This window comes from Nannobrachium achirus (assembly GCF_963921795.1).
Source record: "Nannobrachium achirus genome assembly, chromosome: 22".
In the NCBI taxonomy this organism is placed as follows: Eukaryota; Metazoa; Chordata; class Actinopteri; order Myctophiformes; family Myctophidae; genus Nannobrachium; species Nannobrachium achirus.
In genome coordinates, this window is record NC_137829.1 from 33,435,656 (window position 1) to 33,461,978 (window position 26,323).

At 41.5% G+C, this 26,323-nt stretch overlaps 1 protein-coding gene across 3 annotated transcripts in view; it reads left to right on the top strand.

Moving 5' to 3' along the window:
- Positions 1–506: 506 nt before the first annotated feature.
- Positions 507–26,323, top strand: part of tfpia (tissue factor pathway inhibitor a) — a 73,693-nt gene continuing 47,876 nt past the window's right edge. For all 3 annotated transcript variants that reach the window (XM_080753347.1, XM_080753345.1, XM_080753346.1), the window contains exon 1: positions 507–656. In XM_080753347.1, coding sequence (XP_080609473.1) covers positions 581–656 — 76 coding nt within the window. In that variant the 5' untranslated portion in view covers positions 507–580. The remainder of the gene's footprint in view (positions 657–26,323) is intronic.

Sequence of the window (26,323 nt, forward strand, 5' to 3'; positions counted from 1 at the left end):
ATTACAACTATCCTAAATTATAATACACTATAATGGATTATAACTGTGATTATAATACACTATAATAGATTATAATAGTGGTTATTATAATACAATAGAATCTATTATCATTATAACTATATCCTGGTGGTCTAAATGAAAAGTCAGTGAGTGATCAGTCATTATGAAGTGTTTGGCCCTGTTTGGCCTGGCTCAGACCTACTCTAGATTGGATACTTTTTAGTACCGGTGTGGTGTGGAGTGGTGTGGTGTTGGGCTTGTGGAAAAGGGGCTTAATAGTGACTTACCTCGGTAATGATAATGGTGTGTATTCAGTTAGAATTTGTTGTGAAGCATGAGAAATAATAGCCTATTGCGCTCATAAAAAGGTCCCCGCCTTTTCTGAGAAATTATCGCAATTTCATTTCGTTCTAGTGTAATAAGCCTTATCAGCCGGAAGTGCGTGCGCGCGCCCCACACACACACACACACACACACACACACGCACACACGCACCATCGGGCAGTCCTTGTACATAAGTTGATGAAGTTTTCCCCCAACTTTACATTCACGTTGGCTCAGCAGCCTCTCTCCGCTCAGCATGACTCTGACCAAGTGCTGGATACCGTGCGCTCTTTCACTGCTCGCCTGCGTCTCGGTTGTCTCAACAAATGAAGGTAAGGCAGCTGATAGTCAGATAAAAGTTACATTCCTTTGCTTTCAGGTCATTATAGTCCACGAGATGAAGTCGACGTGTTGTGTAGTAGTAGCAAAACCAATGTTTGTTGAAGTCGTTTTTGGGCGAACCAAAATGTCTTTGCAAAGACGGACATGTAGTTTCTTGAAGTCCGTGCGTAATTGGGGTCGCCAACAGGTTATGGTTCTGACCGAACTGTTTTAAAGAGCCTAGAGGCAGTTTAACTTAAAGTGTGTATGCTATAACTTGAGCGTAGGTTGTTTAACATCGACATAATATAGGGGGTTCCCTTGCGTCTCAATTATGTCTTGGCTGTGCAATATGAAAACAAACTCTGTTGTAGCCTAGCCTAGTTAATTTTGTTTATACACTTCCAAGATAAAGAAAGTTCAGCAACATTATGTGGTTTGTAAACACTAGAGTCTAGTCAGCAGTGGTGGAAAAAAAGTATCTAGGCTACTGCAGTTTAGAAAAATAGCCTACTCTGTTTCAAGTAAAAGTTCAGAATTCAAGTAAAAGTAAAAGTACAAAAGTATTGGTATCAAAATGTACTTAAAGTACCAAAAGTAGAAAGTACTCAGTATGCAGAATGTCCCATTGAATTATTAAAATGTATGCATTTTGGAAATAGCTATTTAAGTAGACCTACTGAAATATTCCAGTAAAGTAAAAATAACTCAAAATTGTACTTAATAGTAGCCTACAGTACTTACGTAAATGTACGTAGTTACTTTACACCTCTGCTAGTCAGTGTTTACAAACCACATCTGTTGCTTAAAGCAGCAAAGCACAATAACTATACAGTCTAGACTACAGCTTATTGTCAAGTTGTTGCGCGTGAGTTGTGTTGAATCTTTTGACATTATAAAATCAAGGCCATTCATATGACTAAATCGTCATCAAGACAATGAATGTCAGAAATGGTATCATAATGTTTCAACAAAGACCCCTGTTCATAATCGAGGCCTAAGTCATATCATTCACATCACATTATAAGCACAGGCACATTCTTGTTTTGGTCCAGTATTATGGTAGAGTGGTGCTGTTGTTAAACAGGGCCAAGCAGTCGGCCCTTGTTAGTGCTGGTGAGGTGAGACACAGATGATTGCCTCAGGGGCTAAAGTCCAGACGGCTCACACACTGTGTACATTGGTCACAGCTTTAACACCTGCCCCCCCTGGGATCCCCGGCCCCTACTACTTACCCAGGGGCGTCACAAGGGGGGGAAAAGTGGGACTGAGTCACTAGGGCCCAAGGTGGAGGGGCCTTGATTATTTTATACTTTAGCTATTGAAAAATAGCAGATATACAAGCTCGCAGCGCGGCACTCTGTGCTTCTTGTAGATCTGCTATTTTTGTTGTGAAAATGTGTCTTTGAATATAATGTATTTTTAAAGCAAAGATTTGTAACTAAAATGTTGCTTCTGAGGGGGGGGGGGGGGTTCCCTGGAACTGAATATTTTGAGATGGGGTCCATGGCCAAATACATATCATTTTGGGGGTCCTTCACATGAAAAAGTTTGAGCACCAAACATTAGAAGGATTTGAAATATTCAAAGACTTTTTCATGATTTTGGGTTAAACCTCCTCCCCCTATGAAGAACATTCATGGGGGGCCCGCAGTGATTCCTTGTGCCCAGGGCCCAGGATTGGGTGCGACACCCCTGCTACTACCATCATGTCACTGCTGTGTCAAAGGTGGTAATAGGGCCACTAGGGACTGGGAGCGGATGCCAGCAATGTCACAGTCACAGACTCAACAACAAACAGTGAAAGTTGGCATGTCAAACACAACACCCACTCAATGCTATCTCGTCCCGTCCCTCAACTTTGTCCATTTGCAAAAGCAATCGCTGCTCGTAAGCTACTATGACTTCACAAAATGAAACCCAGTAAGCGTGGAAAGAACAGAGCTTTCATTCCAGACATGTTAAGTCACACGCTATATTTGAAAGGAAAAGGAGGGTGTTTGTTGGAGTTTTTGTGACGCCCGGGCCAAAGCAGTCCCCAAGGGGCTGTGAGCAAAAAGGTCAAAAGGAGTGTGCAATAATAACGTCTGATGATCGGTCCGTTATTATCCGCGGTGTCTCTGTCTGAGCCAGACTGAACTATCCGTTATCTACGCCCCCTCCTGCCTTGATATAATTATAACTCTCTTTGGGGGTGGAATTTGTTAATCCCTGGATGGAAGCCCAGGAAGGAAGGTCTGGAGGGGTTACTGTAGTACGATGAGCCTGTTTCAAAGACATGCATATAGGGCTGTCACAATTATTACATAATCGTCTAATCGTGATTATTTGACATTATCGCCATTATTTTGTCATAATCGTCATAATCGTGAATGTTGAAAAATGTCCGAAATAGTGGAAATAGCAGATCTACAATCACAACGCGTCGCATCGCGACGCGTTGTGAGCTTGTAGATCGGCTATTTCCACTATCAAAGTTATTTTTTAAGTAGTAAGTTGTCAAATATGTCAGTAATGTCTTTGTATATTTAGGTTTATGTGTCATATCTACCATGTACAACTTCAAAGCCTAAAAGCCAAACAGAAATGTAATTATCAACGACAAAAACACTCATGTAAAATGTCACATCGTGACAGCCCTACATGCATACTGTAGTTCAGTGGTTCTGAACCTTTTCAGCCCACGACTTAACATTTAGCCAAACAAATGGGGACCCCCCCCTAAATAATTTGGGGGTCCCTCTGGGGGTCCGACCCACAGGTTGAGAACCACTGCTCTAGTTCACTTTCCCAAACAGTGGGTCTGGACCCATTTGTGGGTCACGGACCAATCTTTATGGGTCACGACATTCTGAGAAAAATTCCCATTTTCTTTTTACGACATTAAATGTGTAGTGAAAATTGCAGATCTGTTATTCTGGGTTCCGGGCAAACGTCTGATTTCTCTTTTGGGTCTCTCTCGACCTGAAAAGTTAGGGAACCACTGCTGTAGTTGACATGGAACTGTGCATTCCTACTGTGGAATGTAGTCAAGGAATTTGACTTGGTCGGTTGATTTAATGAGAAAAGTGTTGATGCATAATATAAAATATAAACTATCATAACATCACGTAATGTATTTTTAAGCGGCGCTTGCTTAAAGTTTTGTGTGTCTATATCCAGATCAGGATGCATGGAAAAGAGAGAAGTCTATGTTGCAGGATGCAAGTTTAATTGCATTTGCCATATTTGGTATTGAGTATTATAGTGGATTATGTTTGCCCTGCTCTGTATGTCAAGCATTTATTAACACATTTGCATTTTAATTGCATATAGTTGCCCCTAGCTAGTGGATCATTATTGATGGTTTTTCACAGGCAAATAACACAAGGTCAAAGCTATAACCTTAACAGGAGAAATAGGAAAGTCGGAAATTAATTAAAGTTGGAAGTTATGTTTTGCATCCTCCAAATCTTTGGGTGATAGAAGCTTTTTTTTTTCTCCTTTTCTCCAAGTGTCCATATTCTGGGCCAAAACTTTATCCAAAAATAGCAGATCTACAAGCTCACAACGCCTCGCACTGCGAGGCGTTGTGAGCTTGTAGATCGGCTATTTTCTGCAAAGAGCTTTGGTGTAGAGGGGAAAAAAAGCAGACTAAGTACAGAGTGAAAGGTCAAGTTTATTACGTTTTGACAGTTCAAGTGGTTAAATATCCGAAAACACACATTGACATGATCCAAAATACACTGATGATTTTGCTGTCAAACGCTGAAACTATCATCTCTCAACTAAGGGGTCCTTGACTTGAAAACGATGAAGACCCAATGCTCTACATATTTTAGGAATTAACATACAATCTAGATGCACAGGACAGGAGCACTTGAGGTTACTGTCATTACAGTTACCCTATAACCAGGTCTGTTGATGGGAATTACAACATTATCATTTGGCAATTGCATGGTGCACTTTCAATGTAAAAAGAGTGAACATCTGTTTAATTGCTGGGCTTCTTCTAAACTAAACATTAGCATCACTGGTCCTCATAATTGCCTCGCAAAGAAGTGCCACGGTGTCTCATTAATTTGTGGGGAAATTTAATTAGATACGCGCTGTGTTTGAAGTGGTCCCATTATACAGTAGTGTGTGGCAACCTTGGGCCATAGACAAGAGAGGGACGTGCCAGCTCATGCAATTAGCTTTTGCAATAAAGCACTTCTCAAAAGTACTCACCTACCCTGTTCAGTAAATCCGACGGGGTGTGTATATCAGAACAGAAAGCACCTTGAATTGTATTATGTAAGCACCTTTCTACTAGTGCCCCACTGATGCCCCATTTTTGGTTTCCGATGAGGTTCCAGTTCCAATTTGGGAGAGTCCTCTAGTCAGTTAGATATCTGTCATATCAAAACTTGACTTTTATTGTAGTTTGACCCCTCACATGCTACTATACCTGTATAGTCAAGTTAATGGGACCTCAGTGTTCAGCAGCTGTAACGGATTCTCCGAGGGAAACTGAATTCCAGTCTTTGTGAGATGGTGTTACTGGACATCTTTACAAACACATTGTTCAAGAAATTTTTTGGTAAGAGATTTATTCCAGGACTTTTTAAGATATCCCCTGACTAAGAATAGGCCCACTGTTCATCTATAATAATTGGGACACATCGACTGACTACAGTACCTCACCAATTGTCTGTCTCTTGTTGTTGTACCGAATTGTACTTAAGTCTTTGAGAGGAGCAGCCTGGACTTTTTGGGTTGTTGTGAGAATCACTCACTAAGTGATAGGTGCAGCGTGCGTAACCATTTCATGACTTGGTCGCATGGGAGCCCTTTAGTGTTTTAATGAGGAGCTGTCCGTTTCACTTGACCATGATTGTCACCTGGAAGCAATTTAAGCTGCTGTATGATGACTGTTGTGTTTTCTTCAGCCACAGCACTTCTGCTGCCAGGGTTTGATGTGAAAACTTTCATCAGTGGAACACCACAGCTTCTTTCTTTATCCTCATCTCTTTCTCTCTTTTTACACACACACACACACACACACACACACACACACACACACACACACACACACACACACACACACACACACACACACACACACACACACACACACACACACACACGGTCCCATTTCTTGCATGCACGGAAGAAAGTAGCCCTGAATAAAGCAGCATTGTGTTTGTCATGAATGTTTTAAACAAAGACAGGTTTTTTAAATAGATTTGTGCTGTTGTAAGCGACATTACATTAAATATGAATGTTAGGGAAGGGAGTATGTGCTCATCAGAGATGTAACTTGTCTGCGTGCATCTGCAGAAATGTATCCCTTCAGTGCTAATCGGTGCCTCCCTTAACAGTGCAATCTTTTGTTATTTTTTTGTACTTTTCCATCTCCTTAATTATTAGTACTAGTCAGGGGGGCAGAAATATAATCTCATAAGATGAATGTCAAAATTGTCAATATGACATTATTCAAGTCTCATCTCTGCCCATCCCCATTATCAATATCACACAAGTTTGGCAGTGCCCATGCAGGCAGTTACCAAGGTTACTTCTAAGTTCTAACAGGCTTGACACTTGAAACTGATATGCTGATATGTTTAAAGTTGCATTGTCAACTGATCACATTTGAGTTTTGCTCTCAAAACTCGAGTCAAGTCTAGAGGATTCCAAGTCAATGGATTTTTCAGATTTGTATTTCAGTGAGTCAGTGATCATTTTCGCAACCCTATAGCATCCCTATTCTTGGGTGAACACTGCGAAATGCGCCACAATGTGTCACGTAACTTAACATTGCTATGCGTTCTGCTCTTGTAGATCAGCTATTTTCGGCGGGATTTGAGATTTGGTCGGTGTAGAGGGTCAGGGAACAAAGGAGCAGACTAAGTATAGAGCACTGGTTAGAGCGGGGAAATCTTGCTATTTCTACGTCCCATCATTTCGACTAAGGGAGTCGGCAGGTTAGCGTCACGGTTACTGAGGTTAGGGTTAGGGGTTGGGTTAGGTTTAGGCATAGAGGTTAACATTCACCGTCGGCAGGTTAGCTTTTCACCAGGTAAACATTCACCCGTGCCAAAAGGATGAACCGTCGAACAGATGCTATGTCGCAACATAGACACGCTCCCGGTTGGACCCCGGTCAACTCATAGCTGAGTCTAAAGCAGGGGTTTTCAAAGTGGGTGACGGGGCACCCTGGGGTGCCGTGACGGCAGTCCAGGGGGTGCCGCGAGATAATTTGATAATATTTGGAATTTATTTGGACACTTGAAAAAATATTTAGTATCATTTTAAACTTGAAGTACAAAGTTATTTTCAGTCAGTTCTAACCAAAATGGCTATTATCTCAACGTTTTCCTCACAACATAGGCTAATCACTAAAATATCGTCACTGTCAGGCAGAAACCTCTGTCGCACAAAACTAGTGAAAACAGCCGATCTACAAGCACACAACGCCTCGCATATCTATACTATAATTTTGCGAATGTCTGAGTGAGTGAGTGAGTGAGTGAGTGAGTGTCTGTCTGTCACAGCGTTTCTCCTCAGTGGCTGGAGCAATTGATCTGAAATCGCATCACCATCAGCATATGAACACACCTGACATAACTGTGAAGCCCGTTTGTCACTTTCACAAATCGTATGCTGTATATTAGCATTTTTATGGTCAGTATCTATATCTATTTAGCCTACAGTACCTTTTGTGACCACACATGTTAAGGGAGGGGCACTGTTGTTCAGGCCATGCACAATCACACACAAACCCACACACACACACACACACACACACACACACACACACACGGGGGGGGGCGGTGTGTGTGCAGGCAGGCAGGCGGGCGGGCGGGCGGGGGGGGGGGGGTTCTGGCCCTGTTACAGATGTTGTCCAAAAATCATGCAGATCGGTACACAGTATCTCTGTAGCCGTTAAATGGAACGGGTATTTCTTACATTGATGCTCCTACATATTAGCATGCAAGCACCAGTTAAAGTTACTTTCCATCCCTCATATACTGTGTGCACAGTGCACATCCCATAACCCACACACTGCACATCATTTCGGAGCTCATATCTTTGAACGGGTAAGGGCTAGTTTAGTACATTTTATAGATGATAAATACAAAACTAATGGTTTTTGGACATACAAGGTTTCCACCCGACAACGACGATATGCTATAAATATAAGGTGCTGGGAGTGAAAATTATGTAGTAGGGGTGCCTCGGATTAAAAAAATATTTATGGGGTGCCCTGAGACAAAAAAGTTTGGGAACCCCTGGTCTAAACGTCCAAAATAGGACTGTCATTTTTAGCTTGCGGCCCTTGGACTTTTGATATTTTGCTGAGTGGCCCCTGAGCCATCTTAAAGGAGTAGTTCACCCCCAAAATGACTTTTTTTTTCTATTGATTACTCATGCCATGGAGAGTAGAGTTCAATAATATTTTTTGTTTTTTCCTAAGACAAAAATTTGATTCGAGTAAATTTACCCCCATTGATTCCGGATGGGGACCGGGACCCGTTTCGAAACGGGTCCCCATCCGGAACAAATGGGGGTACATTTATTGTTATCACACTTTTGTCTTAGGAATGTGACAAAAAAAGTCTCAAACCTACAGCTCTGCATGGGGAAATGAAGCTAGATTAGACTGTGTTTGTTTGTGCACAAGCGTGCCCTAGCAGTGACATCCCCTGCTCGCCAGCTTCTCATTTCCATAGATCCCGGTGGTGAAGCTTTGAATTCTGCTTGAGCTGTTAGCCTCCAGCTACGGTACCTTCCGTACCACCTTCTGTTGTCAAGCATGCCTTTTGTTGTCTCGCTCTCCCACGCCCGCTGTCCTAACTAAATAACAAACGGCACACAGCATAACGTCCCCCTATACTAAATTCATGAATAAATAAATGGATAAATAAATAGATGATGAATTCCAGAGCTACGGGGAAGTTGATACTTCTTGGGGAATTATTGCATTGATGGGAACTTTGAGTAGTTATTTAACGGTTGGTTATGATGAGAACTGTATTACAGCATCCGCTGGGCTCAGCTGGAAGCAACATAATTAAAGTCTTTATCAAGGCTGAAGCTCATCTACAGTTAGATGAGATAAAAAAGATGTTTTAGCTGAAACATCCCACACGTATCTTGAGAATATTTTGCCATGTCTGTGATACTGTATAGCTCTTAATATTTAGTTTAAGGTTAGCGTGTTAGTTTTCATCTGGAGTTTATTTAGGAAACTTATACTGGAAAAAAAAGAGAAAGAAAACTGTAAACACTGACAGGTGAGATGAAAATGAAAACAAAAACGAAAGAGGCCTTCAGAATCGTCTCACTTTCATGAGATTAAAAAAATAAATAAAAACAAAACTCACCAAGGATTAAAATCAAGAGATGAGCTAAAGTGAAAATGTCAAAAGAAGGTTAGGAGACTTTATAGAAGAACTTTAATCAAAATGTGCTCAATAGTTCTCTAGATGACACCTGGTAAACAGGAGAACGGAAGTAATATTTCCACTTGTGGTTTCTCGTTTACTGAGACACACAGATGCTCCACCATAAGTCCCCCCCCCTCACCCCTCAGGGGATTCAGCTCTGTGCTGTCTAAATTCTGAAGTGCCATTAACCCACTTCCAGACGAGGGAGCATAATATAGTTCTGAAATGTTGGCCTGGCTGAGAAACTTCCCGGGCCACTTGAGCTCGACATGGCAGAGGGGATGAGTAATGTACTCCAGAGCCACCACAGGTAGGAGCGTGTCTTGTGCACAGGTAGGATGTGTGTGTAAACTGCCTCATGGAGGAAACGACTAGCTGGATACTTCCACCTTGGTTCTAAATGGAGAGAGAGAGCCAACGCTTTCTCTTGCTCTGCCAATTCTTCCAATCATCTCAGTCTAGCTGACTTTCCCCTCAGCCCCGAAATGAAAAATTGTTCTGGCAAATAAATAAATAAATAAATAAAACAGATGGCACTCTCCTCTCAGCTCTCTCCAGAAAAGAGTGAAACTTCAAATTCAACATGTGCCGGTCTTAATTAGCCATATGCCCCGCCCTCCAGTAGTGTGTCACCTGCTATTTCTCCATGCTCACCCCAAGCCCCCGGAACCTAGGGGGAGGCCTGAAGCGTCATGGACTTGGTGGCTGTTTGAGGTACTGCAGTTGGGGCTTCTAACACGAACGCGCATCTAGGCTTCTTTATAGCGGAAGTGCTCGTTCATGAATTGGAGCCCTAGCGCGTCCGAACACAAACTATGACGCAAAACGCGTCACAGAAGCCCCACTACGTCACGTTTTCGAGGCTTTTCCAAACGCGGAAGTACGCTTCATGCGCTGGGTGAGCACCTCAATGCAAGTGGACGGGCGGAGATATCTGGTGCCCTCTCTACTTATTATAACTCTATGGCTCACCCTTACCAATAGTAGGGATGGGACGATAAGCGATATTATCGTTTATCGTGATAAAAAACACTCACGATAATCGTATCGTGGAGATTTAATTTATCGTGATATCGTCCTCTGTCATGCACTGGGATCAATTCACCTTTTATTTGCCGAGCTGCATATCCGGTACAATTTAAACCCTCTATAATTGGTAAAAGGTACTTGTAATATATGTACTTGATACAGGCTTTTTTCACTCTCTATCAAATGTCTTTGCCAAAAAATAGCCGATCTACAAGCTCACAACACGTCGCAACGCGACACGTTTTGAGCTTGTAGATCTGCTATTTTTGGGCAAATGTTCTGCCCCAGGATAATGGATTTTGATTATCGCGATAATATCGTAAATCGCGTTTTTTTTTTTGGTCACAATAATCGGGATATGAAATTTTCATATCGTCCCATCCCTAACCAATAGACAAGCTCCTGAAGTCACTGGCCTCCCCTCTCCCAACCTGCCAGCCTATATTGACACTGCCACCACTCACAGTGCACTGACCCCTGCCACCCCCTCAACCCCACTGACCATAGCACAACCCCTGCCACCCCATCAGACCTAGTATGGATATAGACCAGCGGTTTTAAAGCCTTTTCATATCAAGGTCCATTATTTATTCGCCATTTGAGCCATTTTGTCCACCATTCCATGCTGTATTGAAGTGGTAACTGTGATGCTCTGACATCACGCTCTGGCTTCACTGTGATGGCACACTTACAGAATCCCTTTTATGCCCATATATGGAGTTCCCTGATGTCATCAATATTAAGCCCATATCTAACAGGAGTTCATATGGGAATGCCCATATATGGAGGCCACATCGGCCACATACCACACTAACAGAATCCATATATGGCCAAGACAGATGGCCAAGACAGCCCATATCTGTGTGGCTGGTTCTACAGACAGGGATCTCCATGTATGGGCATAAAGGGTATGATGTCAGATGTCATAGACATCATAGGACTTTCACATAATGAATAACTGAGTAAGCATGTTTGGGCTCTCACAGCATATCTCCATATACTGTACATGGATCTCCATATATGGGTACCAGGGGTCTCCATATATGGGTAACTGGTCCAATATACATCAATGGCCAGATGGCAAAGAATTGGCGCAACCTCTCCCTTTAGGGCGAGGTCGCATGTCGCCCTGAGGCATCTTACTAGTAATCTACATGCTTACAATGTATTGAGCTTGCAGTAGATCTGCTATTTTCACCAAATGTTAGCCCTTTTCACCAAATGTTGACATAATGTGACATGCATGCCCAGAATAGGGACGCTAGGATTCAAGTGGTCAAGCCCTGTGTTATAGGCGTACTCATAGCCAAATAAATGTCCAATCCTACAGATCGCTTCTTTTGGACGTCAGTTTGAAAGTGGCTATAGCCTGTTAACACTGCAGACTTGCACTGTTGTGATGTTCCTGTTTGTTTATACCCTGTTTGTCCATTATGGAGAACAATAAAGAATTAATCTGAATCTTCTATATCTGCCTAGTAGTATGAAGGCAGATGGTTGAGTGTGTTTTACCAAAAGAGTATTCATTTTGATTCTACCACACAAAGTCCAGGTGATTAGCCGACTGTCCGTGCAATTTGTGAAAGTAGCCTACTGATGTCACTGTCAGAATAATAGTAATAAACAAAACAGCACTTCCAAAGGATTTGCCTTCGCCAAGGGATGCAAAACATTACATTCAGACAGTAGAATAAACTAAACGGCAAACATAAAACTCAAAGCAAATTGTTGACTTGACATTTTCTGTGTTCTGTACTGAGAGAAGCGATGCCTCCTCTTCATCTCAAACTTGTTGACTTTTCCATCACCCCTGAAATGGAAAGTTGGTCAGGCTCAAAATCAGCATTTTCTTCCGACGGCTTTGAAGAAGAAAATAAACAACCTAGTGTAAGCGAGTGAGTTGTTTTGCTGTGTCCAACATGATTCCCTGTAACCACTTCAGCCCTATATTTACGTTGTGGTATGACAAACAGCAAAAAAAAAAAGAAAAAAAAAAGAAATATATATATATATATATATATATACTGTATATATATATTTTGCCTTATAATGACACGGTCAAAATAGGAGGCGCCAGTTTGTAATTGGTGTATGAGAATGCAGTATAAACGCATGTATGATGACAGATGTTGGAGCATCGTGTCCCTGATGTGATTTGAAGGGTGTTTACTGTGTCGAGTCGACATCAAAGTATATATTTTTTTTACTTAGATCCAATAGTGTCCTGAAAGCTTCCATTTCAGTTTGAAAGCACTGCCGTCAAGAATGACACAATGCATGAAGGCCTGGGCTGGATCTATTTTTACAGCATGGCTCTGTAGGAGGAGATTCGAGGCATCTAGACATGTGTGTCTGTCTGTCTGTCTGTCTCTGTGACTGTGGAGCTAATCTTGCAAACGGCTGGACCCAGGGGCATCACAATGGGAGGAAAAGTGGGACGGAGTTACTATAGGGCCCACGGTGGAGGGAGGGGCCTTAAAGGAGTAGTTCACCCCCAAAATGATTTTTTTTCTATTGATTAGTCACGCCATGGAGACTAGAGTTCAATAATATGTTTAGTTTTTTGTCGCATTCCTAAGACAAAAATTTGATAACAATAAATTTACCCCCATTCGTTCCGGATGGGGACCCGTTTCGAAACGGGTCCCCATCCGGAATCAATGGGGGTAAATTTACTCTAATCAATTTTTTGTCTTAGGAATGTGACAAAAAACTAAAAATATTATTGAACTCTACTCCCCATGGCGTGACTAATCAATAGAAAAAAAGTCATTTTGGGGGTGAACTACTCCTTTAATTATTTTATACTTTAACTATTGAAAAATAGCAGATTTACAAGTCCACAGCGCGGCACAGAGCAGGGAGGCATTTTTCAGAGTCTTTGGTATGACCCGGGCCGGGAATCGAACCCGACCTCCCAGTCTCAACTATAAGGCCACTGAGCTGGAAAATGGAAGTTATTGTAGCACATGATGATATGACAATGTCTAGCCCAGTTTGTTCTCAACCTTTTCAGGCTGTGTGACCCCCCAAAAGAATCATATTTGAACTGGGGACCCCCAAAATAATGATATTTGATCTGGGGACCCCCCCCCCCACCCTGACAAGCACTTGGAATTGTAGGAGTAGAGGCAGGTTGGGTTCCACAGATATATATTGTGAAAATAGCCGATCTACAAGCTCACAACACCTCACATTGTAAGTTTGTAGATCGGCTATTTTCACATGTTTTGCCCCTTTCTTATATCATTTGACAATTTGGCCAATGTTTTTTAGTATTGTATGAGCAGTTTTTTTAGTATAGTTTTTCTTTTTTTAAAAGCTGGATAGAGTCATTTCAAGATACATACGTGGCAATATGTTTCATAATTCTATATGAGCATCAGTATTTTTTGGGATATCTAAAAGACCCTTGTATACTGTAATACATTGATCTCATCCAGGCCCATCCAATAGTGTCCTGAAATGTAAAGTTCTATATTTCAGTTTGGGTCCGTGCAGTTGCTGAAAGCACTGCTGTCAAGGACGGCACAATGCAAGTGCATTCTGTTTACTGCGAAGATACCAGATACCTCTAATGAATAACGGCAAGGCATGGATTTGTCCGAGCATTTGACAGCAAATTGGATTTTGAAGGGCTGCCTTACAGAGACTCTTAGTCTTAGATCACTGGTTCTCAACCTTGTCAGGCTGCGACCCCCAAAATAATCATATTTTACCTGGGGACCCCCCCCCCCCTGACGAGCACTAAGAGTTGAGGCATTACATGTTGTATAACACGGTTCTATTGTGAAAATAGCCGATCTACATGCCCACAATGCCTCGCAATGCACAATTTTTCACAATGTCTTCCTCTAATATTTGACAATTTGGCCAATGTTTAATTTGTCATTTTAGAAATGTGCATATATCCTCTAAATGGTAAATGGTAAATGGTGCATTTATATAGCGCTTTTAATCCAAAGCGCTTTACATAGATTGTGCATTACATTCACCCATTCACACACACATTCATACACCGGTGACGGAGGAAGCCATGCAAGGCACCAACCTACTCACCGGAGGCAATTAGGGGTTCAGAGTCTTGCCCAAGGACCCTTCGACATTAACTCAGGGGGAGCCCAGATACGAACTGGGAACCCTTCGGGATTTATACCCTTCGTGCTCTAATACCAGTTTCTCTACCCATGAGCTATGCCGCCCCTCTATAAACTTAAACTCTATTGGTTTGTTTACTTTTTGTTTACTGTTTACAGAGTGAAAAAAAAACAATGTTGCACATTAATTCAATCATCTGGGGACCCCCCAAAATAATTTGGGGACCCCTCATGGGGGTCCCGACCCACAGGTTGAGAACCAGTGTCTTAGATGACTCTTAGATGCCCAGGGCACACAAATGGGCATGTCAAAATATCAAGTCATACAGTACCTGTATTCAAGTCTCTCCGTGATGTGATGCGTTGTGAGGCTATAGATGATTTATTTTATTTTTTCTGAAGATATGTGGGAAACCTAATTTGCCTATAATGACATGCCCAGAATAGGGATGCCAGGTTGAAATTGGTTAATATAATATATTTTTTTGAGATATAGAATTTGCCTCTTTATGGGGAAAAAAGCGCACAAACGGATATATTTTATAGTTGTATCTATTGCAATAATGTGGTTGTCACATAATACGGACTCCATTTGGGAAACTGCATATACTGCAATACTTTTGTCATTCCAATCATTTTCAAGCACCGTACTTTATGTAGTTTAAATACTTCATTTTCAAGGACAGTTATGTCAGAGGGCGACATCCAATCCATGCTTCTCCATCTCTGTGTAGGATATTTAGCTTATTGTTTCTTGCATTAAACATTAACACGCCGTTGCCCAATTTGTGCTGTGTGGAAACAGAGTTGGGGTTGGGTGTGAAGGATCCATGACTCACTGATGACTTTGTGTATGCTCAGAGTGATAGCGGTATCTTTCCCCCGTGTCTTATAGGACATCGTTAGCGGTTCTATAAGAGGCGTTTGCCGGTCATCCGCAAACGGATATGGCTATGGTGGCACGGCTTCCTGTGTTAGTCATACTGAAAATGACTTATACAGTACACTATTATTTTGGGGAGTGCGTGAGGAAGCCGCGTTCCCGCACAGGATACTGAACCAGTGGGAGATATGGCCTGGGAGACTGAGGCCCCTGAGCTGGTCTCTTAAGAGTCATGCAATAACGTAGCAAAGGCTTCAGAGAGAGAGGCATGACAGACCCTGTGTACTGTATTGACAGGGGGGGTCCCCAGTGGCGTCAGTTCAGAAAAAGCTAAGACACCAGTCATGTTGCCATACCTTAGCAACAGGCATAATACATTTATTTTAAGAAGTACATTCTATTTTTCCCCCTGTTTCTACGGTTTATTGGGCTGGATATGGTGCAGCTAAACTTGGAACGTTAGTAAACGTGCCACAATTAACAATAATGCATTGCACCTGTGCAGCTGACCTGCGGAACCTGGGAATATACCATTTTGTCAAGGAGAATACAAGTGTGGAGAATATAATTATAATACCTTGTTAAAGTGACCATTTTGTAAAATTTTGCATTTGTAGTTGTTTTTACTGTAATTTAACAATAACAATAACCAGAACAGATAGACAAAGAGACATTCATGGATTTATATTTAAAAGTAACTTTTATTTTCCCCCCTGGACCCAGGGTATGGCAGCTGCATACCCCTGCCATACCCAATTGACGCCTCTGGGGGTCCCCCCCATTGTTCTGTTCAAAGAATTGTGTTTTTATTTCAGGAAACGTGTGTGTGTGTGTGTGTGTGTGTGTGTGTGTGTGTGTGTGTGTGTGTGTGTGTGTGTGTGTGTGTGTGTGTGTGTGTGTGTGTGTGTGTGTGTGTGTGTGTGTGTGTGTGAGACTGTGAGTGCGTGCGTGCGTGCGTGCGTGTACGTTTTACGTATAGCTTTGACTAAAATCAATGGTAAAATATATCTTCAGTGACATGTTGTGGCTCACTGATTGATGACCTGATAAAACATTTCACTGCAGTCTCATAAGTCTTGACAGTATCATCAACATTTTAATTCAATATTAAAGTCATAATCCAACGTTCTACAATCAATATAGTTTCCCTTTTCCTAGTGCTGTATGTTCCCTCATTTATAAGAATCCTATCATTTATGTCTCATCGCTGCGGCAATGGAAGAAGCCCAGAGCCTGTAAAATAGATTATGAGGCTGAGATTCAGGATTAGGGCTGTCATGATTATGACATTTTACATGACGATTAATTGTCACTAATTGTCAAATAATTGCGTTTAATTGTGTTTTTGTTGTTGACAATTACATTTCTGTTTGGCTTTTAGGCTTTGAAGTTGTACATGGTAGATATGACACATGACCTAAATATACAAAGACATTACTGACATATTTGACAACTTTATACTTAAAAAAAGAACGTTGATAGTGGAAATAGCCGATCTACAAGCTCACAACGTGTCACATCATGACGTGTTGTGAGCTTGTAGATCTGCTATTTCCACTATTTTTTTTACTTATTAGCCCTATTCAGGATAATAATCAGGGTGTATTTTCTAACCTGACCTTCTGATCCAGTGAAAGATAGCTTTGTATCGTCCTGAAACGACTGAAACCCTACGCCGTGAAGTCGTGCAATTCTTTGCTATTGCACTCATCCATCCCATAACTGGAGTGTACAAAAGGTGTGGCGAAAGACAGATGGCAGTTTGTACTTGTTCAAGTTGTGCTCAAACAAAGTGAGCCACGAACCAACAGCCAGGAATTAAAGCTCATTCTATTGTCGTATTCACTTCAAGGTAGTGTGATTCAGAAAGACAGAGCTGCCATAAATGCCTGCATGTAAGACATTATCCATGGATTAAAGTTCCCAGTCGCCATGACCGATTTCAGTCATTTGAATCCCATAGAGGCCAGCATGATCTTTCCAGCATGTCTTGGCCAACTCTTGGCTTTCTATGAAGGATCATTTTTACTTAGCCGATCTTCAAGCTCACAACGTGTCGCAGCGTGACACATTGTGCGCTTGTATATTTGCTTATTGTGTGTGCACGACACAGCACGCAACCAAGCATAAATCAACCAAGCATACATCAACGCTAGATTGGCAGATTGGGATTTGTTTGCCTTAATCCCTGCATGAGCAAAGTTTGGAGAACAACACACTACAAAAGTACAAAGTAATGTTATTTTTTTTTTTTGTGCCTGGGGGGGTGAGTGTGTTGTAATGTTCATTCTGGCACCCGGGTTCGTTCCCAGTTCACAGCATCCCAGCATCGTCGTCTTGTTCTGGTTCCTGGTTAGGACATTTTCATAATGCATGTCCCCATATTAGTGTCTATACGACGCTACAGTTAACATGAGGTCCCAAACATTAACAGTGGAAGCAGATATACTAAAATATAGTTCAACAGCAAATCTGATAGACAATAGTCATATCCAAGCTGTTGTATTGGAGTTATGTGAAACACGGGAAAATTGTGAGAATATCCTGGTTATTGTAAAGAAGGGGTCTTCAACATTTCCAGGCCAAGGACCCCTTAGTTGAGAGAGAGATGAAGCAGGGACCCCCACAACCTTTTCATAGTTTCCATATAGTTTCATCGTTTGACAGCACAGTCATCAGTGTATTTTGGATTCATGTCAATTTGTGTTTTCAGATATTAAAACCACTTGAGCCGTCATTACCTAATAAACTTGACCATTCACTCTGTCTGCTCTTTTTCCCCTCTACACCAATCAGTCAATAATACTGACTATAATGACATGCTCTGAAATGGGACTTGATTGCTAAAGGTCTTTTATGGAGGCCTTATAGGCCTATATATGGATGTACTCTTAACACCATAGCAATATGTTAGCTAACGTGTACTTTAAGTACTTAAAGCACACTCGTGTGCTCCACTGATCTCTGGAACATCAGTGAAGAGGTTCGTGCTCCGCCAGGCGAGAGACGGCGGTTTGCTCAAGTTCAGCCATTTGGTGGAGGCTATGAAATCGTACCGTCTGTCACAAATAGCCCAGGCGTGAGACAAGACACTGACAACCAGCACCACCCACCCAATCCCCCCCCAGGTTTGGTGGGAGTTATCTCAAGAAACAAGCTTTGGCGTGAGCCCACATTTCTGAATCAGCATCTTTGGATCAGTAGTGGGAGGAGGAATTTGCTGCAGTCTTAAAACCATGCGGTGTTCATTGTTGTTTGAATTTGTCGGTTAATCCTCCTCTTCTGAGAATTTAGCAACAGCAGTCAGGCTTGCATTGCAGGGGAGTGCAGTTGGTCCGGTAGCCTACAGTAGTACACACTAAAATGCTCAGTGTTAAATCTGTAATCTGTACGTTTTATGTCATACAGCATGGGTCTTCAACAGGGGGTCTGGGACCCCTAGGGGGTCCTTAGAGTTGGTACAGGGGGGCCGCCAAATCCTTGTGCGATAGGATAATTCTTTTAAATTAACAACTTGAACCCTCGCATCCGAGGAGCACTTTAGCCCAAAAATAAATAAATCTGCAAACAGGTTTGGTGTGTAGAGGTAAAAAAGAGCAGACCAAGTGCATAGTGAAAGGTTTGAAAATACACGCACATTAACATGAATCCAACATAGACTGATGACAATGCTGTCAAACAAGTCTATGAATCTATTGATGAAATCCCGTATGGGAGACCAAACATCATAGGAGGGAATTCCTGCTTGGCCAGCGGAGATACTGTGAGCTTAATGCAGTATGTGTCAACCAGTAGCTGTCCTACCCGACACCAGGGTCTACATTTGTCAATGGAAGAGTAAAGAAACAACCTCCAACTACTGAGACAGATATACTAGTTATATTGTACTCTGTCATACAGATTGGTTTAAATAAGGTTTTATTCATTTATCAATTTGTAACTCTGAGATTTGTAGACTCTCAGATTTAAATCAAGTTGTGGATGTTACTGAACTGTGACTGATTGAAGTGTGTGTAAGAGGGAGTAGAAATGTCACTACAAGTCCAAAGCTCTTTCACACTCGCTCTAATTTCTGTGTTAGAGTGTAGTAATATCTTGGGAACAGCACATTGCAATAATGGACCCGCCGCTGAATGAAAAATCCCCCTTGGACTTGTTTCAGAGATTAAGCTAAAGCAAATTGGAGCTTTTGGTTCCATTTCACATTGCCCTTTTATGTGCAATAAGTGTCTGCTTCGGTAGACGAGATCTCCGAGGCGACAAGCGCAAATCCCTCAGGGGAAATGAGCGCTATTGAATGAGACCGTGCATGCTCGACTGCTTCCAAGATAACAAGTGTTGCCATGGTCTCATTTGTATTGTCTGAATGATAACCTGCATCGTTGAAAAGGACTCCCGTATTGATCCGCCCATCCAATCGAGTGCGTCTACAGTACAGATCGTTTGAGGCGTGGCATTTGCACGGGGGGGAGGGGGAGGGGAGATGAGGCGCCCGCTCTCGCTTTCTGTTCGTCCCATTGATTTGACACTGTAATCATATCCACTTCCATCAAGAAAGTGGTGAATGCTCTGCTCCTTTGTCCAAAGCACTTTACAATGTGTGTGACATTCACTCGTTCGCACGCGGTGGAGGCAACCGTGCAAGGCCCCAACCTGCTCATCGAGAGCAGTGAGGGGTTCAATGTCTTGTTCAAGGACACTGACACAAGGCCAGGAGAAGCCAGGGATGAAACCTGGGAACCTTTATTGTTCCCAGACGGGCACTCTACCTCCTGAGCAAGTGTCGTCCCGGTGGAGTTAACCTTCTTGGTTTGACAAATGATATGATTGAATGCCCGTGGAGCATATATGGCTCCCATTGTTCTTAAAATGACAGATCATAGTCCAGGGGTCATCAATATGTCCGTACACGGACAAATGTGTCCGTGGCAAGACTTGCCGTTGTCTGTGGCAAATTATAGATTTTCTGTTTTACACACCATTATAATGTTCTTATTTTTTATCATGAGACCCAATTACTGAATGTCAAGTCTCCAGGTTTTCTTAGAATATGATGTATGTATGTATCACACTGATTTACTACAACACTATGTTTTGTGCCAGGGACCCCCTTACATACTGTAAGAGAAGAATTATGTTGGTAATAATAATAATAATAATTTTTCAAGATTATTATTATTAATTGTGGGCTCGCCTGAAAGGCGAGAACACTATGTTATCTTCATTATTTATAGAGGTCCGCCGCGTGAGTTCCGACGCAGACCGTACAAAGGCAGGGCCCTTAGCCAATGAGGAGCAATTGAGGTGTGGAAAATCTGGGAGTGGTGTTAGCTGGAGTATTGGTTGAGCTTCACATGACAGTTAGCACGCTGTAGAATATTGTCACGAGCGAGCCCACACTGTTTCGTAGGAACAATATCTCTAGTTATTATTATTATTTTACATTTTGAAAATAGGTCATCTACAAGCTCACATCACGTCACATCCTGGTGCATTGAGAACTTGTGGCTGAGTGTATAGGTATAAAATAGGGTTAAAGTGGTTGAACTACTTTTCAAATAATTTAGCTGGAACCTCCTCAAGGACCCCTGGGGGTCCCCGGACCCCACTTTGAGAACCACTGCTTCAGAATGTAACATTTAAATATTTACATTTTCAGAAAAAATGACTTTGTGGTTGTGTTACATTGTGTCATATTTCTTTGAGATGGCCATCCTATCACAATGACATGTAGGCTACTTAGTGACGCACAGTACTGTAGTTCATGCTTGAACTCTATTGTTTGCATTCCCCAGTGTTTTGAAAGCAAATTGCGTTGTCTGACCAACACTCACACTACAAAGATCACAATGTGTTGTGACGCATTGTGAGCTTGTAAACTGGCTATTTCAAGTGTTCATGTACCTATTATGAAATGCCAAGAATAGTGATGCTAGGATTCCAGGGAGCCTCCAGGTGAAGAACTAGAATCCGTGTATTCTAAATAAAAGGATAGTGGCATGAATAACAGCTGCTGACTAAGCCATGTGCCATATTGCACAAATTAAAGGAAAAGCTGGGACTGTTTTAGGTCTTCTCTACTTGCCACATTGTACAGAAAGAAACGTTCTACATTAGTGAGCTGATTTCTCTGCTGAAGTCTGGTGATGGATTCTGATGGCACTGATTTGTGGCAATTAAGATTGAATTAGTCTTGGTTTTCATGGCAGTTTTGACATGGTGACAGAGAATGGTTTACAAAGCAACAAGCAAACACATTTGTCAAGAGCACTCATGCATGACTTGAGCATTTCTTCCATGAGTCTTTCCCCGTTGAAGACAATTTGTCTTGAGTTGTGGATGGGCTTGTTGAATGAAGACTCCAAAAATGTGGAGTTGTCAGTCCAAATGTAATTTAGCCTATCTCTTTTATTTCTTGTACAAAGCAAGGGCAACTTGGAGTTCAATTTACTGTGCGATCGTTATCTTACATCATAAAAGAAACTTAAAGGCGGGCCGTGAAATGACTTGAGACAGGTTTTCAGTCAGTCTCGATCCTTCTATGATAAATAGTTCAGAACTTAGAAGTTAACTTATGTATGACATAACCTTCTTAACCTTTGGCTGCTGACTGACAGAAATGTCATATATTGAGTTAGATAACTATTATGACGTTTCACTGTCTTGTGTGGTATTATGGTATTAAGATATTGCGGCCATTTTAATAGCTTTGCACTCATTTTGCAATGCTCATCTAACCAGGTTGTTATGAACAGATTGGATGTATTTTCATGCCTTGTGCTCGGGGGGAATGCAAACCTTTCTCAGTGTCTGTCTTCATCCAATGGGGAAGGGTTATTTTGTGATTGGTATTTTCCATTTCCAATGTCAACACATCGGAGGAATTAGAATATGTTATGTCCCCAAGCAGGAATATTGTATTGGGAAGTTGAACTTAGTTTTAAGTTTAATGACTCCATTCCCAAACAGCCACTCTGATTCTGAAGTGAAAATTTACATACCCCAAATATTGTTGTTGTATCTCCATATTTCAACTTTTTGGTAATATTAACGATATACTTCTTCATACTACAGTGTCACACAAAAGTAGCAAAAAATATGTACAAGCTCAAAATGCGTCACATGCACAGTATTGCACAGTATTGCCAAAACGTTTTAGCCAGAGACCCAGAAGAGAAATTAGATGTTTCCCCGGGATATTTACCCGGGCCGACCCCATGTGTGGGTCGGCCCGCGACCCACACATGGGTCCCGACCCACTGTTTGGGAAACTGGAACACAGGTTATATTTTCCATTTTGTGGACATACAAGGTTTCTAGCCGACAGCCACGATATAATTCTTTCCCCCTACATTATTGTTACATTATTTTTTCTCTGAAATGTTTGTGTTACCATGACAGCATCCACAGTTTTTAACTCTAGTAGACTATTGTTTGAACTGTAGACATGGATAACCTTTTGTACCGATAAGAGCACCACAAATACAGACATCTGAATGTGTATTGCTAACAATTTTAAAAATACAAAAGGGACTGGGAGACAAAGTGTGTCTGTAATGTATTATGGGCTCATAGCAATACACAATTGTAAAATTAATTAATACAACTTTTGGTTAATAATACTCTTGTCTCCTTGGTTTACAACAAGGTAAGGCCTGATGACTGACCGTTAACAGCATACTGTAAGTTAGTGACATAAGTGGTTGCACCGCGAGCCCTATAGCTTTACCAACGAGTTCACGTCTGTCACTGAAATCTCGCTCACACAGTAGACAGATTCTGTCTTTCACTTGTATTTCACTGTCTCTGGGCTGTCTCCCTCCCGGTGAGATAGCTCTGAGTTGACCTGTTTAATTGGTGTTTTGATAGAGAAGGCTAGCCTCGCCGTGGGAAGTATCTCAGTCAAATAGGAACAGAGATGCAGCAGACGCCCGCTGCCTTTCAGAGTTAGCATCTCTCTGGATCTACGGGATTGACATGGGTGGCATATTTTAGCACGCAAAACAGCAAATTCTGCCAAAAGCCAAGTCTGCAGGTCTCTAGGTCTCCAGGGAGGGACTTGAGTCAAGTAGACCTCACAGTGTGTAAACAGGGCGAGACAAACATGAGCAGGCATTGAGTTTAAATAAAGAGCCCAAGATATTCAGTATCAGATATAACTTGGCAGCTTTGTAGACCTCACAAGCAAATGCAAGTACAAACAGGTGAGACTTTTGTTTTGTTGCAAGATCTCACATGCCACCAAGAGATGGTTTAGGCACCTCATATACACTCCCAAAAATAGCCTTATGCCCTTGGATAGAGTCTAGTCAACTATCGATTATTTTCGTAGCCATGATTCTATCGATTACTTTTTTCATTAATCGAATAATTGAGAATGTATATTTGTTGTACATCAATGAATCAACAAGGAGAAATTATTTGAAATTAATCATTTATTTGATTACACTTAAGCCCTACTTGATACTTTGTCGTACAACAGTGTCATGTAAAGCTTGCCACGGGTCACGGTTTCACTATTCGTGAAATCTTTTGAAAATGTCCTCCTATAATGACATGCCCAAAGTAGGGATGCCAGGTTGAAGGTGCTACTTGATTTGTTGATTATTTTATTATACTTGATTTAGTTTTTTTTTTATACTCAGTTAAATTGACACCCACCTGAGCCCTTCATTATATGAGCTCTGATATTGTTATTGTCCTGTTGGTTTACCTACTGCAGGGGTCTTCAACGTTTTCAGGCCGGGGACCCCCAAACTGATGGGGAGATGGAGCAGGGACCCCCTACCACCTCGTAGGGTGGGGGGGTCGGGGCTACGACATATTTTTTATTTTAAACATGTAAATGTTACAGCGAGCAGGGTGGGCCGTACCACTACCATTTCTAAACATGCTACTTACTTATTAACTGAGAACCAATATCAATAATATCAACAATCAGTCAATTGCATAGTAATCATGTATTCAAGCTATTCAAAATGGATAGAATCATGATTTATTTTTTAACATAAATGTGAAAAATGAAAAAAAAATGAAAAAGAAAAAAAAAACATTTTTTGATTTTTTTTTTTCCCCCAATAATTTCGCGGACCCCCTGCAGTACCTCCGCGGACCCCCTAGGGGTCGCGGACCCCCTGTTGAAGACCCCTGACCTACTGTATACAGTCAGTCATGGGTGCAAAGTGGCTACTGGGCCCTGGGTACAAGGATTCACTGCAGGCCCCCCATGAATGTTCTTCATAGGGGGAGGGGTTTAACCCATTTAGACTGGGAACGCATTATTATGCGTTATTTTGTGCTTTAACTATTGAAAAATAGCAGACATACAAGCTCACAGCTTGTAGATATGCTATTTTTTTTTTTATCGTGAAAATATTGAATATTTAAGGCTTTTTGGAAAACCTATGTTTCTATGTCAGTAGTGCACAGACTTTTTTCATGTGAAGCACCCCCAACATGATATGTATTTGGCCACAGACCCCCATCTCAAAATATTTAGTTCCAGGGACCCCCAGAAGCAAAATTTGAGTTACAAACGTTCGCTTAAAACATACGTACATACCGGTATATTCAAAGATTTGCACACATTTTCACGACTTTTCAAAAATAGCAGCTCTACAAGCTCGCTGTAAGCTTGTATATCTGCTATTTTTCAATAGCTAAAGTATAAAATAATTAAGGCCCCTCCACCTTGGGCCCTACTAACTCAGTCCAACTTCCCCCCCCTTGTGACGCCCCTGGTTTCTAATAACAAGCCTATATTATTGACCTAGATTACCGATCTGGTGTCTGCGATGACTTATTTTGTCAGCGGTGAAAATAATTAACTCATTGCATGCCAGGCCCGATAGTGCCGAGATTATTTCAATGTCTTTCCCTGCCAGGCCCGATAGTCCCGAGAATTTCCGCCATTTTGAAAAAAAAAAAAAAAAAAATTCAAAAACAATTTTTTTTCAAATCTTTTTTTGGACCCCAAAAAATGTAGTAGGCATGATAGAAATCGCGAAATTGCATGTTTAACCCCCATAGCAACCCCATCTATCAAACATGGCAGCCATCTTTGTTTACATTTTAGGAAAACATAATGGCTTGTATCTCATGAATGCCTGAACGGATTTCCATTCGGATTTTTTTGTTTGAAAGCTGTGAGCAATGTGGACACACGTGGTGCATTATCTAGGCATGGGTGTGCATGATCCGTGCACTATGAATTACATGGAAGTCTATGGAGACCAGAGGCACCATAGAGTACGAAGGTATTGTTAAATGGCGGGGAATGTGTTAAGATATAAAACAATGCAACTATCGGATAATTAGCATTTCTTGGATATTAATATTTTCAATCTGCATGTTAATGTACGGTGCTATTGCCTGTATTAAAGTCTTGAAATAGTATATCCATTCACTAATCCTAAAGATTAGATCAGAGGATCTTGCATAATTGAAGTGAATCATTTTTCAATCAGATATGCAATGCATGCTGTGCCTCTTTCTGTTTAGACTGCTAGACAAATGATCTCGTTATTACACGCCTGGTGTTCTTTGTAATGAAACCCATTGATTTTCCATGTTTGACTGTTTTCGTTTTTTGTCTTTGTAAATCATTTGGTTGTCATTGCTGGTGATGCTGTGAATAACTCAAAGTGTTGCGTAAGTGGGACTTCCTGACCCTAGCAGATGGTGCTTTGGTACATCCCCCCCTGCAGCCCTGTGCAACGTATGGCAAACGTATGTTTGCGTCAGCGTTCGCCATATGCTCCTTTTGAGTTTAGTTGTGGCCATTTTGTATCAAATAAAGGGCGAGAAACATGCACGTTTAGTAAGGGAAAGTTAGCCGATTGGTGGAGCAATCTGGGAACTAAATGCTTTCCAATAGCTTTCTTCACAAATGTGTTCATAAATCTGTCTACTATCACCTCTGAACTTTATCAAACCCAACTCCCTTGACAAACTTTGTGGGAGCCAATCAAAGTTGGGGGCATCCCGAGGGCCTGGGATTAAAGGGGGGAAAATTAAAAATGGCCAATATGGCGTATGAGGTGTGTAATTAGGGTATTTTGGGGCTGCTGAATCCATTTCAACCATTAGTTTTCAGTTAAAATTACTCCTTGGCCATAAAATGAGACATATAATATTGTCAATAAAAAAAAATGGTTGGAGAAGGGTTTGAATTCATGAAAACTATTTAAGATCAGATGGTTAAGCACACATCATGGCACACAGGACAACATGATACAATCTGACAAGGAACACTCAAA